Source organism: Muscardinus avellanarius (genome assembly GCF_963383645.1).
Source record: "Muscardinus avellanarius genome assembly, chromosome: 10".
NCBI classification, from domain to species: Eukaryota; Metazoa; Chordata; class Mammalia; order Rodentia; family Gliridae; genus Muscardinus; species Muscardinus avellanarius.
The window spans coordinates 102,667,129-102,684,485 of NC_137796.1; the positions used below are offsets into that span (position 1 = coordinate 102,667,129).

The 17,357-nt window shown below is 49.1% G+C and overlaps 1 protein-coding gene across 1 annotated transcript in view; it reads left to right on the forward strand.

The window, feature by feature from the left end:
• Positions 1-1,075: 1,075 nt before the first annotated feature.
• Positions 1,076-17,357, forward strand: part of CPPED1 (calcineurin like phosphoesterase domain containing 1) — a gene marked incomplete at both ends in the record, with an annotated part of 93,675 nt that continues 77,393 nt past the window's right edge. The window contains one exon of the mRNA XM_080704216.1: positions 1,076-1,145. Coding sequence (XP_080560342.1) covers positions 1,076-1,145 — 70 coding nt within the window. The remainder of the gene's footprint in view (positions 1,146-17,357) is intronic.

The following is a 17,357-nucleotide window of genomic DNA, read 5'->3' on the forward strand; positions in this document are numbered from 1 at the left end:
GCTTTTAACATATCATTAGCATTTTGGCTTTGCCCCTCCCCCTTCACTTGGGTAGTTATGGGTAAGCACATGTCCAGGGGCCAAAACTAATATGTGAGTCCCCAGGCTACCACTCAGCCCTGTCAATCAGATGACCTCAGAGCCTCTCAAAGAATCAGGAGCTAAAGTCTGCTATAAGCAGAGGCCAGTCCTTCTTTTCTGGGTCTCTGACCATTTCGTTGAGTCTCACTCTTGTTCTCTTTTGAAGGTGTACTGTTGCTTGCAAGAAGTCCTCTTGCTTACACAATTCACCACTCTGGGATCTCCTCTGAATTCTTTCTTGGGACCAAAGAACCCAGGACCGGATCTCTACTCATGAGATAAACACACACACACACACACACACACACACACACACACACACACACAGAGCCACAACATGTACACAGTGATCAGGTAGAGCCTGGTACACAGAAAGCAAATATAATAATGGAACAAGAAGGCTGGCTTTAATACTGTCATAGATCACAGCAGATCACTTGGGAGCTGCCCTGAAACTTAGCTCAGACTGAACAATAGAGTTGCCAAATAAAAATCAGGACTGCCACTTAAGCTGGAATTTCAGATAAACAATGCTTTAAAAAAAAAAAAAAGAACAAAACTAGCATAAGTATCTCCCAACTATTACATGGGATATACTTATACTCTTAGTAAGTCCTTTAAAAAAAAAAAGAAACTCCAAGTTAACTGAGCGTCTTGTACTTTTACAGGTTAAATCTAATTCCCTCTACCTGTAGGGAAACCCTGGTTCTAAAGAGTAGGTACTCAAGACACAGATACTAAGTCCCTGCGGACCCTTGACACCAAATCTTTCCTCTCCAGGCGCCCTGGTCGATCCCAGAGGTGCCGCTCGCGCCTCCGCTGCCTCCTCCCAGGCAGCACTAGCAGCGCCCGGAGCGGTCGAGCCCGGCCCGCCCCGTCCCGCCCCAGCCGAGGGCGCCACCCGAACTTGGGCCTGTGGGGCTGTTGGGCGTTGGGGAGTCGCGCCTCTCCCTCCCACGCAGCGTATTCAGGCAAGGCCCGACACCCGCTCGCCATGTCCACTACGGAGGCGGCGGATATTTTCCACAGAGCCCGGGGCAGGACCCTGGACGCGTTTTCCGCAGGTATTGCAGGTCCTCCGCCCCGGGGAAGGGGGAATCGCAGAAGTGCGGAGCCTTCCTCCGGGGGAACCTTCGGGCTGGGTGCGCGCGTCCCCAGCCGGACCCCATTGCGGGCTGCACCCCAGGCTAGGGACCGCTATCGGGGCCGCACCGGCCGCACTTTGAACTCTGAGGGGCGCGCAGGTGAGGGGCTGGAGCGGGGGTCCCAGAGAGAAGGGGCGCGAGGGGCGGCCGCGCCCGGGCCTCAGTTGGACCCGCGGCCCGAGCCCCGCACGGGCATCGTGGTGAGGTCCCCGGCGGCCCTGGCCAAGCGTTCTTATTTTTAAGGCTGTTCACCAGAATGCATTTTGGCCTCGTAATTGCGGTTATTTATTATAATGTGAGTCATTCGCCGAAATGTTAACAGCGGCCACCGGAAGAGCAGAGAGGAAGGGCGCGCTGGAGTCGTGGCCGAGTTAAGTGCTCGACGTGGGGTTTATTCAACTGCCGCCCTGTAAAAATGATTTGCTAGTACCTGCCACGCCGGGGACACGAGCGGATTCTAAGTATTTCCGCAACTCGGTGTTAGACACGTGCTAAGTTTTGAATGAATGTTAGTCCTTGAGCCCTAAGTCAAGAGGAAGCCCAGTCTCTGGCTCCCCTCTGGATTTTTTTTTTCCTCTCTCCGTTTTTTTTTTTTTTTTTTTTTTTAATTTTTCTCCTCCTCCTGTCATTCCTATCTAGAGTCACATTTTTCTCCCAGGCACTCACAGCTTTATAACCCCAGGGAAGCCTGGCCTGGTGGCGCACGCTTGTCATCTCAGCGCTTGGGAGGCTGAGACAGGAGGATCGCACGGGTTCGAAGCCAGCCTCAGCTACTTAGTGAGACCCTGTTTCCAAATAAAATATAAAATAGGTCTGGGAGTATAGTCCGGAGGTAGAAAGCCGCAGGGTTTCACCCCAAGTACTACATACACACACAAACAAAAAACAAAGCACCAGGGAAGTCACTCGGCTGAGCAAGGCGATCGGGCTTCTGTCCACCCTTCTTGGTTTATGATTGCCACTCTCCCTTGCCCACTTCTTCCTCATGGGTTTTCTTGAATTGCAGTTTAAGGGGCCAGGCCCTCTCCTTCAAGGCCTTGCACCCGCTCTTCTCTGCTCCCACAGCTTTTGGTGGGCTAGTGAACCTGCCTCCTCAGCCCCCCTACCTCATTTTGAAGTTCTTTCCTTTCCTACGAGATACTTTCCTCGCCTGCACTCTCCAGAGTAGGTTTCTCTGTCATTCTCTGCTAGAACCTTGTTCTTTTCCTTTTTTTACAGCTCTTGAATGGGGAGTGGCAAGACCTTGGAAGAGTCTTTCTTTCTTCAGGAAACTACTAGCTGTTGTGGTGCCGTTCTGTACATATTTTAGTGTGATTTGGCGTATTCACCCAACATGACGTTTTTGAAATGTATCTGTTTTAATATAAGTAGTTGTACTTCATTTTCCTGCTGGGCATTCTTCCCTTATATGAATATGTACTTTGTACATTCTCTTGATGGATAAGATGTCTTCTCTAGACACCTATCTCCCTTTCCCTCTCCAGATCTCTCTCCCTTCCCATAGTGGGTTGACCTCTGAGGGCTGTATCAATGGACTCCTTGCCTTTAGCTCCCTGCAGCCTGGAGGCCAGAGGGAAGGGAAAGCATAATCAGCATATTTATTCCTGCCTCGTGGAAGTTCCTTGCGCTGGCTGTGTTTGTATTCCTCCTCTGAAGGTTCTCCCCAAACAGTATATTTTCCCCCTCAGATTCTCTTTCCAGATTTGGACAGCCACACTCCCTCCATATGGGTGTGTGAGTGACAGCAGCCCTGCTTGTCTATCTGTGGACTCTCCTTTGGAGTTTTCCATACCCATCCCATCCCCTGAAAACCCTCCCTTAATTATCTTAATGGGAGTGTGCCAGCAATTTCCTGCTTGGATCCTGACTGCTACGATGGCCATTCAGTTATTCCTGTTTTTCACTCTTGTTAACAGTGCTGTTATGATCATTCTTGTAAACGTCTTCCTGTGGACATGTGGACGGATTTCTCTAGGGTGTATAGCCAAGAGCTAAGTTCTGGGTTGTAGGGTATAATCATCTCCAGCTTCACTAGTTACTGTGAAATTGCCTTCTAAATTGGTTGCACACCAATTTATACTCCTACCAGCAGTGTATGAGAGTTCCCGATTACTCCGCTTTATCCCTTCTTTTAGGTTGGGAAAATTATTATGTTTCTATTCCATTCTGCAGTATTTTTGGAGAATTGGAAATGGGGGGGCAAGTAACAAGCCCTCATGGGCTCACACTCTGGGCACGGAGCTGTGACATAAAAGTAAATTATAACCCATGGGCTCTGAGGGCCACTGCCCTGAGCAGTCAGGATTTTAATATTGGTCCTGGGTGCTGGTGGAGCCATTAACTGCAATTGGGGAGTAAGGCATAGGCTCACATTTGATGAGATGGATTTGAGGTGCTCAGGAATTTGAGGCAACTTGGGGTGCATTGAATAGCTAGTGATGCAGTAGGGTGCCGTCACAGGGCAGTAGATGGTGGTGTTTTAGGAGCCAGGCATTGCATAGTGGGTGGTGTGTGTGTGTGTGTGTGTGTGTGTGTGTGTGTGTGTGTGTGTGTGTAGCCTCCATGTGTGTCAGCTTTTAGGGTTGAAAAGCACAGACAGTGGAGAACTCAGAGCTGGAGCAACCAGAAATTCTGGAAGCTAAAAACCAAGGGCTGGATTTGACACCAAAGCTGGGCAGGAGGGCTTAGACAGCTTGATGCCTGATCAGGTGAATGTGAGCTGGGCTGGCAGCATTGACAGTTGCTCTCAGAGGTGTGTCAGGCCAGTCGGCACTGTGGGATGTGCAGCGTGGAGCCTGTAGAGCTGGGGGGAAGAGCGACGGAACTCACCCCTCCTCTACTCAAGCAGCTGTCCCCAAAGTCACAGCTCTGCTAACACTCCCCTCCAGAATTCGCCAGCCCGCTTCTCCAGTGAGACCTGGCCACTGAACCAAAGAGCTCCACTGTAAGGTGTTTCCCCAGCAGCCACACAGGGAGACAGTACTCCCGGCAGCTTCTCCAGTTGAGTGATAGATACACGAGGCTTGGCTTTGCCATCCGTTCCTTGTTAACATAATCTGCTAGGCTCTGCCGATGGATGTTTGTAAAAAATAGATTGTACACGTCTCACCTGAGAAGGCTCACATTCCTAAGGCGTGTTCAGATATTCATTTTAATTAGGGAAATTGACAGTTACATTTCCTTGACACATACCCTAATTAGGACTACTTTCTCCTAGCAAGTAACTCTTTTGAGAGGTTTAATCACATCTGTTATGAAGAAATTCTGCAAGGGAGAAATACCAAGACCAGATATGTTTTTTTTAAAATTATGTGTAATTGTGTTTTGGTCTTAAATCTGTTTATTTTACCACCAGAATATTTGCCCCCCTCTGACAACAAGGCTCTTGGGTGATTGTCTTAAAAAGATGATTTTCCTGGACATTTGAAACCTCTGCAGCCGTCAGAGGCTCTGCCTCTATGTGCTAATCCCAAACACTTCCTGATCTCTGGAAACCCTCTCACGTGGGCAGAATCAGTGGATTTTCAACAAACTGTAACTTCTCCATGTCTTTGTAGGTCTCACCTAAGAAATGTTTTAGAAATAATATGCCTGGTACTGCTTATCCAGGTTTGAACAGGGTTAAAAATACTGCGGTTTAGATAATTCTGCTAGGATGGTGAAGAAGATGTGAGCGCCTCCAAGTGCCTTGCATTTAGGCCAAATCCATGATCTCTCATTGGAGCAGGGTTCTGTTACATAAGATTCGTGGGAGGCCAGAGATTTGGCCCGGGCACCTGCAAGGCACTCAACAGGCCAGATCAATGCAGTTTAATCACAGAAACTGAACATTTAACTGAGCTGTAAACAATTAACTAGTTAAAGAGTCAGCCGACTGGTGAACGGACTGAGCTTTACTTAGCTAGTTCGGTTGTTTTCGGTACTCCACTTCTATTTTTCTATAAGTGCTGTCTGGCCCGTTGTTGGTTGGAGTTCTCGGAACCCGTTCTGATTCCCGTGAGCTGATCAGTTGTGAATCACTTTTCTTTTGCTCAAATGGCTGCTAAATTTGGGGGGGATAACAGGGAATTGAACCCAAGCCATACCTCCAGCTGTTTTAACTTTTTATTTTGAAACAGGGGCTAACTAAATAGCTGAGACTGTCCTCGAACCTGCAATCCTCCTGTTGAACCTGCAGTCCTTCTGTCTTCTCCTCCCAAGTCCTGGGATTATAGACATGTGCCACCACACACAGTAATTTTGTTTAATTTAATTGGTCTAAAGAATTTTCCTTCTTAGAGTTCCTGTGACTAAATAGAAATGTCACTTCTCACCTCCTTGTAGTCATCAGTTATGGGGTAAAGGGACCACTGCACATCAGTCAGCATGTAAAAAGTTCACCCTGGGACATTCTCAAAAGACAGATTTGCTTTTATTTTCTAGAGTGTTTTTCTTTTTTGCATTTTTATTTTTAGTAACTATTGAGGTATAATTCATATACCACAGTATTCACTCACTTTAAGTGTACAGTTCAACAGCTTCTAGTAAATTTCTAGTATGCAGTCCCAGCCTAATTTTAGAGCTCCACCTCCCCCAGAGAGACACGCTGTGCCCATTTGCAGTCTGCACATCCCCACTCCCGGCGCAGGCAGCCTCTAGTCACTTCAGAGTTGTGCCTTCTCTGGGTATTTCATATGAATGGGATCGCGGTACTGCAGTGTTTGGGGGGTTTATCCACATTGTAGCATGCGTTAATTCTTTGTTCCTTTTTACTGATTGGTAGTCCACTGTACTAGTAACTATGTCTTGTTTATCCACCCATTGATAATTGATAAACATTTGGACTTTTTATTTTTATTTATTTTTTTACATTTTTTACATGACAGGCAGTGGCTGTCTCCCCCCCCCTTTTTTTTAACATGGCCATTCACCCATTTGGGTTTTTTTTTCTTTTATGAATAAAGCCACTATGCATGATGACATACGTCATGCCTTGGGTAGAGGTGTAGTCTTGCTTCTTTTGGGTAGATGTGTAGGATTGGAATTACTGGGTTCTAGGTAACTATGCTTAACATTTTGGGGAACTGCCTAAGTGCTTTTCCCAAAGCACCATTTTATATTCCTACCAGCAATATATATGGGTTCCAGATTCCCCATATCCTCGCCAGTACTGCGTGTCTAATCATAGCTGTCCACATGAGCGTGAGGTAGTAGCTCATTGTGGTTTTGATTGGCATTTTCCTCATGACTTAAGATGTTGAGCATCTTACCGTGTGCTTGGCACATGGACTGGCAGCTGGACCTGCAGGTGCTTTTCTTGCATAAACACCACCCATAGTGGCTCTTTCCAGTGGGCATGTGGTCAGTTAAATATCCCTTGGGAAGCACTCTGAGTGAACAATTCTTCTGGGTTGATATTTTCTTCAGTCTTTCCAAAGCATTCATCTTACTTTTATTGGGAACAGCTCTTTTTACATTCATAATGTCTCTGGTTTATATATTTCCTTAAAATAAGTGATTTACAAATAAGAGACAGACTTAGGGACAAATCTCAACAGACCAGTGGTGAGCACCCCCCGGGAGGGACAAGTGTAGAAGTGTGCGGAGCGTGGGAGGTGGAGGGCGAGCGCGGCCTGCACGTCGCTTGCCGCGGGTCACATCGGTGCCAGTCGGACCTCCCAGGCCGCCTAGCGGAAGTCTGGTAAGAGCCACCTTCTTTCTGGACAGCTGGTAACTTTTATGTTCGTGCACCACGTGACTTTTATCTTTGCCAAACTCTTTGGTGAGGGAGAGGTGATAACAGGGCCGGGCAGCTGGAGACCCCAGGGGCCTGGAACTGCTGCCTCCCACCACGTACAACTGAGTTTGATGTGAGCTCAGATACGCGTAAATATTGTGCAAAAGAAAGTCCAAACTCCTCATGGTCTTGCTTAAAGAAGAAAACAAACAGAACCACCGTTGTGCGGATGCCTTAGGTTCTCTTGTGTCCACGGAGGGCAGAGCATTGGTTCAGTCTGTCTTCAGGCATCGCTGTGATCTGCATGCTGCCTTTGGTCTCTGTGGCCTCGGTCTCCCTAGGGACTCAGGTCCCCGCACTGGGAAGAGGCGGGTCCAGGAGAGGCTCCTCGGGCCCTTTGGCCTCAGGGGCGCAGCACCCTGGAAGCCCACATGGGCTCTATCTGCCCTCCTGCTCCCTCCCCAGCTCTCCTGTCCATCATTTCTGGCCCCCGTTGTCTCCTGTCCTGTCTATCCAGCCTCCAGGGCACACTGGTTTTGTCCACCTTCTCAGCTCCTGCAACGGTACCCACCCTCGCCCTCAGCCCATGCCTGCTGAACGGAGTGTTGCTTTGGAACATGTCTGGGCTTCTCCACCCCTCGCTGTAGCTTTTTCTGCCCCTTTTCTCTAGTGCTCCTTGCTTTTCAGGCATCGATGGACCCTGTGGGGACTGTCTCTGTGTAAATGAGGCCGCCGCCCTGGCTTTTGCCCATCCTTTCCCTTCGTGACACTTGTTACAACCCATCATTTGTGCATTCGAATCCCTTGGTGACTGTGCCAGTCAGCCGCCAGTGTGTGCCTACCGGAGCCTCTGCTGGAGGGGCTTTGCTTATCCGTAGGTCAGACCTCCCGGGCAGCCAGTGGAAGGCTCTGAAGTTTCCAGAGCTGCAGCTGCCCGCAGGAGGTTGCCTTCTCTTTACATCTAGACCTCTGCCTGGCCGTGCCTCTGCGAGGCTGCACCTGCCCAGAGAAGGTGCAGCCTTGTGGTTCCCCCAAAGCTCTGCCTGGGCCAGCAGCCGCCTGCTCTGGGCAAGGGAGCATAGGGAATGGAGGCAAACGTCACAGCTAACACCCTGCCAAAACCTGGACACCCCACGGAGTTCTGCTTTTGAGAAGTGGGAGAAAGTTCTCGAAATGTCTTTTTCTCCTTTAGCTGTTGTCTAGGACAGTGTCAGCCAAAGCCAGTGATGCTGAAGGCCACCTGGCCAAGAAGTCCCGGCCCATCTGCTGTTGTGCTTTCTGAAGGGACGCAGATAAAGGTCTTGTCAGGCCCTGTATCCCAGATGGCAGTGTGACAGCCACGCCATGACGCAGAAGCTTGTGTGTATCTTCAAAACCAACTTTTGGGTGTATTTAGGCTACGAAAGAGGCTTGGCAAATTCACCGTGTTGCTCAGGACGAGCAGCTTGGAGACACTGAGGATTTCTGTCACAGTGAATTGTTGGGATGGGGCAAAGGTTTCTACAGGATATTAATTTTTAACTGTTCTTCACAGATCATACAGTTTACCTATTTATTTATTTGTTTATTGGTGCTGGGAATTGAATCCAGGGGCATTCTACCTCTGAACTATACCTCCAGCCCTTCTTAACCCCCCCCCCCACCTTAGGCCGGGCATGCTGGCGCATGCTTGTAATCCCAGCATTCGGGAGGCAGAGACCAGAGGATCGCGGTTCATGGGCAGCCTCAGCTACTTAGTGAGGCCCCTTCACAACTCAGTGAGACCCTGTTTCAAAATAAAGAATAAAAAATTAGGGCTGGGGGTATTGCTCAGAGGTAGAATGCCCCTGGTTCCATCCCCAGTACCGCAAAAAATAAAAAAAAAAATAAATCCTCCCTCCTTTTGGAACAGGATCTTAAGTTGCTGAGGCTGACCTTGAACCTGCAATCCTTTCTCAGCCTCCCAAGTACCAGGATTACAGGTGTGTGCCACCATGCCCACTTATCCCTTTAAAGCGTACAATTCAGTGTCATCTAATATATTCGCAGAGTTGTGTAACCATCACCTCCAAAAGAAACACTATACCCCATAACTCACCAGCTCCCAAGCCTTAAGCGGCCACTAACGAAGGACCGCCGTTATCTGCTGTGCTAAGTCTAACAGTTTTACAGTGGGACTTTTAGACTGTTAAAGCAGAATGAGTCCCAAAGTGACAAATATTGTTTCACTATTGTTTGTTTGGTTTTTTTTTTTTTACCACTAAAATAAGATTATTCCCCCAAGCAGATGAAGGGTACTGCCAGAGACATTTAGGTTGTGATTCACTGTGCAGATTGCCACTGCGAGGAGCTGCAAAATTGCATTTTGTTGGCATGTGCTCTTTAGCCCGAAAGCCCCCTGGCAGCTGTAAAGCTGCCCCTCTTTGCTGTGTTGTAACCAGAGCAATTTCCACAGTGTGTGGAGGAAAGATTCTAAGACAAAACATGTATATACATAATCCCATCAGGTATTTTCTGAGCTCCATTGTTTGCCATGGGAACGAAGGGGTGAGACTTCAGCGGCCTTGTTTCTGCTAAGACGTGGGTCCAGCTGACCCTGAGTGGTAGTCACGGTACCTGCCTTTAGTTCACATTTGACCACACAGCGTCTAGTCCGGGTGCTCTGCATGTGTTAACTCGCTAATTCTTCCAGCCTTCTGTGGGAGGTACGTTGCTATTCTTGCTTTACACATAGGGAAACTGAGGCCCAGCGAGATGGAAGAAACTTGCACCTTAACACGGAGTTAACAGGTTAGGAAAGGGGATGAATGCAAGCAGTCAAGCCTCTGGTTCTGCACTAGGACCAGGTAAAGGCTTTAAGGTGGGTAGGGGCTTAAACCCCTGGCCCGTCCTGCGTGTGGTCTGACTCTGCCTCCCTCTCCTGGCGTATATTCACATGGCCTGGGCACTTGCTGGGCCCCTGCCTGGAGTGCAGCCTCTGAGGCCCTTGCCGCCACTCTGTCCCACAGCCCCCGGATTATAACTAGCTTAGGTATCCATTGCCCATCTCCTGTTTTGTGAGACTTCAGGGAATGGGGCCTTTATCTGCTGTTGGATGTCCAGTGCCAGCTGCGGCCCACACCATAGAGTAGGCAGAACACGGGTGCTTCCGTGGGTGAGGGAGGCAGGCTCTGGGGTGGAGAAGCTGCTGGGCTGGCCTGGGTGGGTGGAGCTTTGGCAGGAGAGGTGGTGGAGTGGAGCGCGGCCTGGGGAAGGGGTGGGCTGTGTTTAGGAGCAGCTACGTCCATTTGGGAGGGGCTCCAGTGGTCGGATCATCTTTTGTTGTGGGGCTCTGCTCCTGTGCATTGTGGGATGTTTAGGGGCTCCCCTGGCCTCTACCCACTAGATTCCAGTAGCGCCTATCTGCCAGTGTGACATCCCCAAAATGTCTTTAGACATTGAGTGTCAAAAATCATCCAGTGATTTTGGGTGTCAAATGTCAAAATTGTTCCTTGTCTAATGGGACTAGGACCACTGGTCTGATGGGACCAGTGATAGAAAAGGCTTTGGGTCATTTCAGCCCCCGGGGGCCCACTGATGCCTCCGTTAGCCCTCCATCAAATGTTGCCGCCTGCCTCCATCACGCCAGGATTGAGTGGCGCCTGCTGACGATACACTGGAACGGGCAGCAGGTGTGGGTCTGCCCTCTTTAGCAGTGCATTGGTGGTCAGCGCCAGGGCTCGGGGGGTGGGTGCAGTGGCAGCAGCCGCCCATGGTGGGCTGCAGCCGGGAGAGTACAGGGTCCTGTCCTTGCAGCCCTCTCCTCCTGGGAATGATGAAGACCTCACCTAAGGGTGGCCGTGGTGGGACACGAGCTGACAGGCACTGGAGGCTCCGCAGCAGGCACCGTTGTAGACGTGGAATGCCGCAGCCCAGCTGGCTCTGAGGATGCAGTGATGCTCAGTCCCAAGACTGGGGGACGAGAGACAATGGTGGCAGAGTTCTAGGAGCCTGGAGAAGGGCCCAGGACTAATGAATGGAAGGTGGTGGATCTGCTCATGGAGATGTTGAAGGTACTGAATCAGAGCTGCAGGCTTGGAGACTTCCCCCAAAAAGCCTGTGAATACTGCATCCGACTGACCATTAATACTTCGGCTTTCTAGTCAAATGGAGAACTGTGGCTTCCATTCAATATTTCCAATTCATGTATAATTTTGAGTCAGATAAGTTAATAGGAACCCCAACCTTGAATTCTTAAATATCTGTACACTGTAATTACATTGTAATGATTGTAAACCTCTCAATCAGATTGCTGGACCAGTATCATTTTAACTCTGTCTTTCAAGTGAGATTTAGAAAAATATATCTTTTGTATATAAAACTAGAGTAAAGAGAGCCATTTATCATTGTATCCCACCTTGAATTATTTGAGGTTGCATGTAAGTTATGGGCCTAGCACAGATTATTACAACATTATGTGTTAACAACGTTGCGACTCTGCTCAGCCTTCTGGTTGGGCGATTCATTTCTTTTGGGGGTACATTTATTATAGTCAGTGATTAAGCGGTAATAGCAAAAGGATCGATGAAATTTCTAATTCTCGAGATATATTAAAAAGTCGGCTTTCATTAAAAATTGACAAACATGCCCAAGAGGTGTAATAGAAATGCTGGTGAGGAAATACACTGGCAGAGAGAAATCCAAGAGAACATCTGGTTTGAGATATTGAAAGTGCAGACTGTGAAGAGAATTACCATTTGAATGTCTGTCTTTCAGGTGGGATTTTTGCACACAGAGTTTCATAGGAAGGATTAGTGGTAAGGCATTATATGACTTTGCTCACCGCCCTTTAAGATTCCTCTCTGCATGCCGTGCATGGCACCTGATTAGACTACTTGAAGAAAACTCACAGGCTTTTCTGTGCATTATTTAATATTACCCCAAATCCACGACTTGTTCTCAAATTTGAAAGATGGTTGCTGACTTTTGATAGGGGAGCAGAAATTGGCAGTGGTCAGATGTTGTAATTCTCTCTACAACTGATCAGTTGGATTTCTGAAGAAAATTCCTCCTTTAAAAAGATTTTTAAATTAATTGAAACACTTGATTTAGAACGTGATGGTAACTCCGAGGTATTTTTCCCCTTGCCTTTTTAGACAGCCGTGGCACTCCGAGCTGCTACAGCTTCTCTGTAATTCACCTGTGTGAGAGACCTCATTGGACCAGGCCTGTGTAGAATGGGCAGTTTGGGCCTCTCTCTACTGCTCACCCTTTGCTAGATCCTGCTCGATATATTTGCGTTTTCTGGGTCTCCTCCTCACTTTGAGCAAAACGAAAGCGTTACCTTAGATGAGGTCTTGGCCTTGGCCTACAGGGCCAGGTGGTGAGTTGGGCCATGTGTGGGCGAAGGCAGGTGCAAGATATAAGGGGCCACACAGCCACAGTCAGGCCTTGGCAGGCTCCATTTGGGCCCACTGTGGCCAGACTTTCAGAAGAATCCAGAATCTAGGCATATACACGAAAGTCATGGATTACAAATGTTGGCAACCAATTCAGAATTTTATAAACACTGCGTGGGCCCAGCAGAACACATCTGCTAGCCAGACCTTGAGTTTGTCGTGACTGGAGATCACCAGTTAGCAGCCTCAGAAGATAGGTGTCTGGACCCCAGCCTGTTCCCTGAACCAGCCCGTGTTGGCAGGGATCGTAAGCATCACAGGCTACTGGGAGAAAGCTCTGGGCCTCACCAGTGTTATCTCTATGCAGTCACTTCATTTACAAAGAAGTTCCATTTGAAGAGAACTTTTTTAGAGAACAAAAATGTGTATATCAAGGTGGACAACTTCAGGAGCCTTACGTGGTGGTGCACATTTGTAATCTCAGTACTTGGAAAAACTGAGACAAGAGGATCACAGGTTCATGGCCAGCCTCAGACAGCTCCCAGTGTTGTCCAATATCTTTTGGGGGGCATTGTACTGGGGGTTGAACTCAGGGGCATTTTAGATCCGAGCTACGTCTCCATCCCTATTTGGGTTTCTTTGCAGGGGCTCACCAAGTTGTGGAGGACCTTTGTTAAATGATCTGCCTCCAACCACACTTAGGGAGTTGCTGGCAGTATTCATCTCGTGAGCTCTGGGACCAACCAAAGGACACCAGTTTCTTGCTGGCTGTACAACGGGACAGCCTTGTTCCTGTGGCAGCTCTTGGCTTGCTTTATCAAGGCCAGGAGGGGACCCCACCACCTGAGTGTTCAGCTGGGGCCGAGGCACTGGCTAGTGCTTTTCAGCTCATCGGAGACCCAGGAGGGGCTAGGCTGGGCCACACTCCTGACCCCAGGAACTGGGAGACCGTAGATATGTGGTGTTCTAAGCCACTGCATTTCTGGTAACTTGTTACCACAAATTGTTAGCGTGGCTAAACCACCCTCTTGTTGCATCTGTAAAAAAAAAATAAATAAATAAATCCATTGTGGACATTCTCAGTTTTAGCCGACCTAGATGTTTTAGTTAAATAAATAGATGCTTTACTCTGTGTTAACGCTGACTGCATGCTAGGCACCATCCAGAGCTTTGTGTCAGGAATTTGTAAAGATTCCAGTCTGGTTTGGTACCATCTGGATTGGTTATGAGATCTTTATGTCATCAGCTCACTTTATTTCATTCATTCCATAAAATTTGACCCTGGTCTTATCAGTCACCATGACGGTTCCTGACTGGGTTCTTTTATAAGAAAAATGTACACCTCTCTTGTGCTTTTGGACACATGAGTGTGACACACACACATCCTTGCTTATGGGTGCTTACACGGTATGCCGCAAGTCATGTAAACCTAAAGTGTTAGAAGTCACCAACTAGTAAGGAATTCCTCCGTTAGGTTTTTACCACTCAAGAGTCCTGACCTGGTTTTGAAAGGCAGTTTAAAGGGTGATAGTCAGCCGTCAATAATACTCAGAAACCTTTGGGACTAACTACCTGAGTTCGACATAGGCAGGACCCAAGAATAAACAGAAAACAAGCCCTTCAGTGAGGTCTGGTGCGCACACCGCGAGCCCAGCCGAGGATCACCAGTTCAAGGACAGCTGGAACAATGTCGAGCCTGTCAAAACTTAAAAAGGGGCCCAGTGGTAGAGCCCTGGCCCAGCATGTGGTTCCGGTCCCCACTAGAGTAGGGCAGCAAGTGGCTTCACTTCTGTCATCCTACACGCACATTAGGTCAGCAGCAAGCACAGCTCCGGGATTAGTTGCCTCTCAAACCCAGGTTTGCACACATGGCCTGGGGAGCCCTTCAGACGCAGCTTCGGCATGCCTGCCTGTTGGGGCCCACTCGGCAGGACCGAGGTGGCACCCAGGCTTGTTGCCAGCGTGGACTCAAGATGGCGCCTGGGCTTGCAGCCAAGTCACGAGGCTCACGAGGCTGGCGGTGCCCTGAGCCTGCGCAGTGAGCCCTATCAGGCGCCTTACGGATAATTAGTGACGCAACGCCTCGTGCTACCACCTGCCCGCCCAGGAGAAGGTTAAAAAGCGCGCATGCCCTAGCGGGGAAAAAGGAGGAGAAGGAGCTAAGAGGGTTGGTGGACAGGAAGAGCAGTTTCTTGGCGGACTGCTCTGGGCTCCGAGCTGGGACGGACATGTTCACAAAGCCACCACTGTGACCGGTGTGTGCTGCAGCAGAGACGTAGAGTGCCACGGAGGAGGGTTGGTGGAGTGATGAGGGAGGAGATAGAAGACTGATGTTGCTTTTACCTGAGAGGGCGTTGAGAGAGCATTAAAGAGGAACTGTACAAGAACCTGGGGTAATAAAACTGCTTGAGGAAGATCGTGTAAGAGTCGTCACTGCGACCGACAAGTGGTGGCCCGTACGGGGAACTTCGCTTTGATCAGAACCTCGGCAGTCCAGGGCAGCCGGCTGGTAAGTACTCCTTTGACTCCGAAAAGGGAGGAGGAGGCTCCGTTTACGGAGGGTTATTTTCCCCAATCAAAGGGGGCTCCATTAAGGAGGATATTTTTTAGTGTAAGCAAGTTATTTCCCCGATCAAAGGGGGCTCCATTAAGGAGGATATTTTTTAGTGTAAGCAAGTTATTTCCCCGATCAAAGGGGGCTCCATTAAGGAGGATATTTTCCCCGATCAAAGGGGGCTCCATTAAGGAGGATATTTAGTAAATAAGGCTCGCGGATAAGCGAGGCTCGCGGAAAAGCGAGGGACAGCGCTGTATTTTCCCCGATCAAAGGGGGCTCCATTAAGGAGGATATTTTTTAGTGTAAGCAAGTTAGAGAATCGGGCTGGTCCTGATTCGACTCCCTCTCCTAATCCGCCACCATAGATGGAAGACACCTGAGGTTAGTTGGAAAAGGCGCCTAATGTGTAAAGGATAGGTCAGAAGATTAGTTCCTAACGTAAGAGTTGTAAACTGCTGCTTGGTACTGTAGAGATGAGTTGTTTTCTTTAAGATCTTTGGGGAATTATTTCTACTTTCCCTCTTCCTTTACCTTGGTTAATGAGGTTGTTTTATTGATACCTGTTTTCTGACTTTCTGCTATGCTTCTATGCACCCTTGGAGACTTTGGAATTTCTGCTCTTATTGCTGTAATTGTGGCCTCTGTGGCCGTGGCAGTTATTGCAACCACTATAAATGCTCTATCCTCACATGTGGCTGCTGGCATGGCTCAGTAAGCTCAATTATCTGGAATATATATATAACGTATGTGCAGTATCAGAATTTCTCCCATGCAGGCAATTTGTTTCGTCAATTAAGCAAGACGCTTCTAGGAACTTGGAGCCGTGAATTTGAACACACCATGATTGAGCTACGAGCGTCCATCGCTGCAATTAATTCTACCCGCGTAGAAGTCGCCGCAATACAACAATGAATGGACTTAATACACGGAACATTGGGTTTTTTAAAAGACTGGGGTGGCATGGCGTTCTGGGCATTCTTGCTGGTGGTAGCATGATGTTTCATGGTTGGATATATCAGGCGAACTCGACAACGCGCACTGCAACAACAGCACATATTGGTGCAAGCTCTGGCAGCCCTAGAAGCTGGCTTATCTCCCCATGTATGGCTCAGTATGCTGGATCGGTAGTCAGTGACGGGTAAGATCGTCCCCGGGACCTTTCAACCTAAGACAGGGAAACAATCATGCTATTGTTCTCCCAATGACGGGTAAGAATGGTCCTTGAGGGTCGGCAACCTAAGACAGGCACGATCCCGAGCCTTATTTTAATAAAACAAAAAGGGAGATATGTTGGGGCCCACTCGGCAGGACCGAGGTGGCACCCAGGCTTGTTGCCAGCGTGGACTCAAGATGGCGCCTGGGCTTGCAGCCAAGTCACGAGGCTCACGAGGCTGGCGGTGCCCTGAGCCTGCGCAGTGAGCCCTATCAGGCGCCTTACGGATAATTAGTGACGCAACGCCTCGTGCTACCACCTGCCCGCCCAGGAGAAGGTTAAAAAGCGCGCATGCCCTAGCGGGGAAAAAGGAGGAGAAGGAGCTAAGAGGGTTGGTGGACAGGAAGAGCAGTTTCTTGGCGGACTGCTCTGGGCTCCGAGCTGGGACGGACATGTTCACAAAGCCACCACTGTGACCGGTGTGTGCTGCAGCAGAGACGTAGAGTGCCACGGAGGAGGGTTGGTGGAGTGATGAGGGAGGAGATAGAAGACTGATGTTGCTTTTACCTGAGAGGGCGTTGAGAGAGCATTAAAGAGGAACTGTACAAGAACCTGGGGTAATAAAACTGCTTGAGGAAGATCGTGTAAGAGTCGTCACTGCGACCGACACCTGCCCACTCCCAGGGCTGATGCTGTTGGCCCACAGCAGGGCCAGCCCTACCCTTGGGCCAGAAACAGCCTCTCATCATCCTGGCCTCTATCCTCAACCCCGAGCCGCCACTCCCAGGTGGCTAGGGCTGCAAGGCACTTACCTATAACTGGGAAACTTATATGAAAAGAAGAAGGGAAAATTGCAGCCCTGAGTGGTTTTCCCCTGGTAACAACAGATGCTCTGTTGTGCATCGCCTGCTTTGGGAATGGGCCTCAGCTGATGCAAACATACACAGCACAGACTGACGGAAGGATGTTTCCAGAAGGTCTCCGAGGTCAGGACTGTGCCGGTGCAGAGACCGTGTCACCAGCTCGGCCCGACCCTTCTCCATGTCAGGCAGCTCCTTCCTAGGCCGCTGGCCTGGGTATGGCTGGACTTTGGTGAAATCATTTAATGCAAATATTGTTCAGAATTTGACTTCATGATGTAAAAAGCTGCCCTTTTGAGGGATTTGAGAAGTGTACATGTACAGAAGACTCCTTCCAGAACGTAGATTATAAAGCCCGAATGAATGTCTTTAATTCGGCCTGACTCAAATTAAGATGAGACCAGAGGCCACCAGCGTCCAAGCAGAGCCCTCGGAGGACCCAGAGGTGACAGAGAACGCAGCCCTGAGTCAGCAATTACCTCATTAGA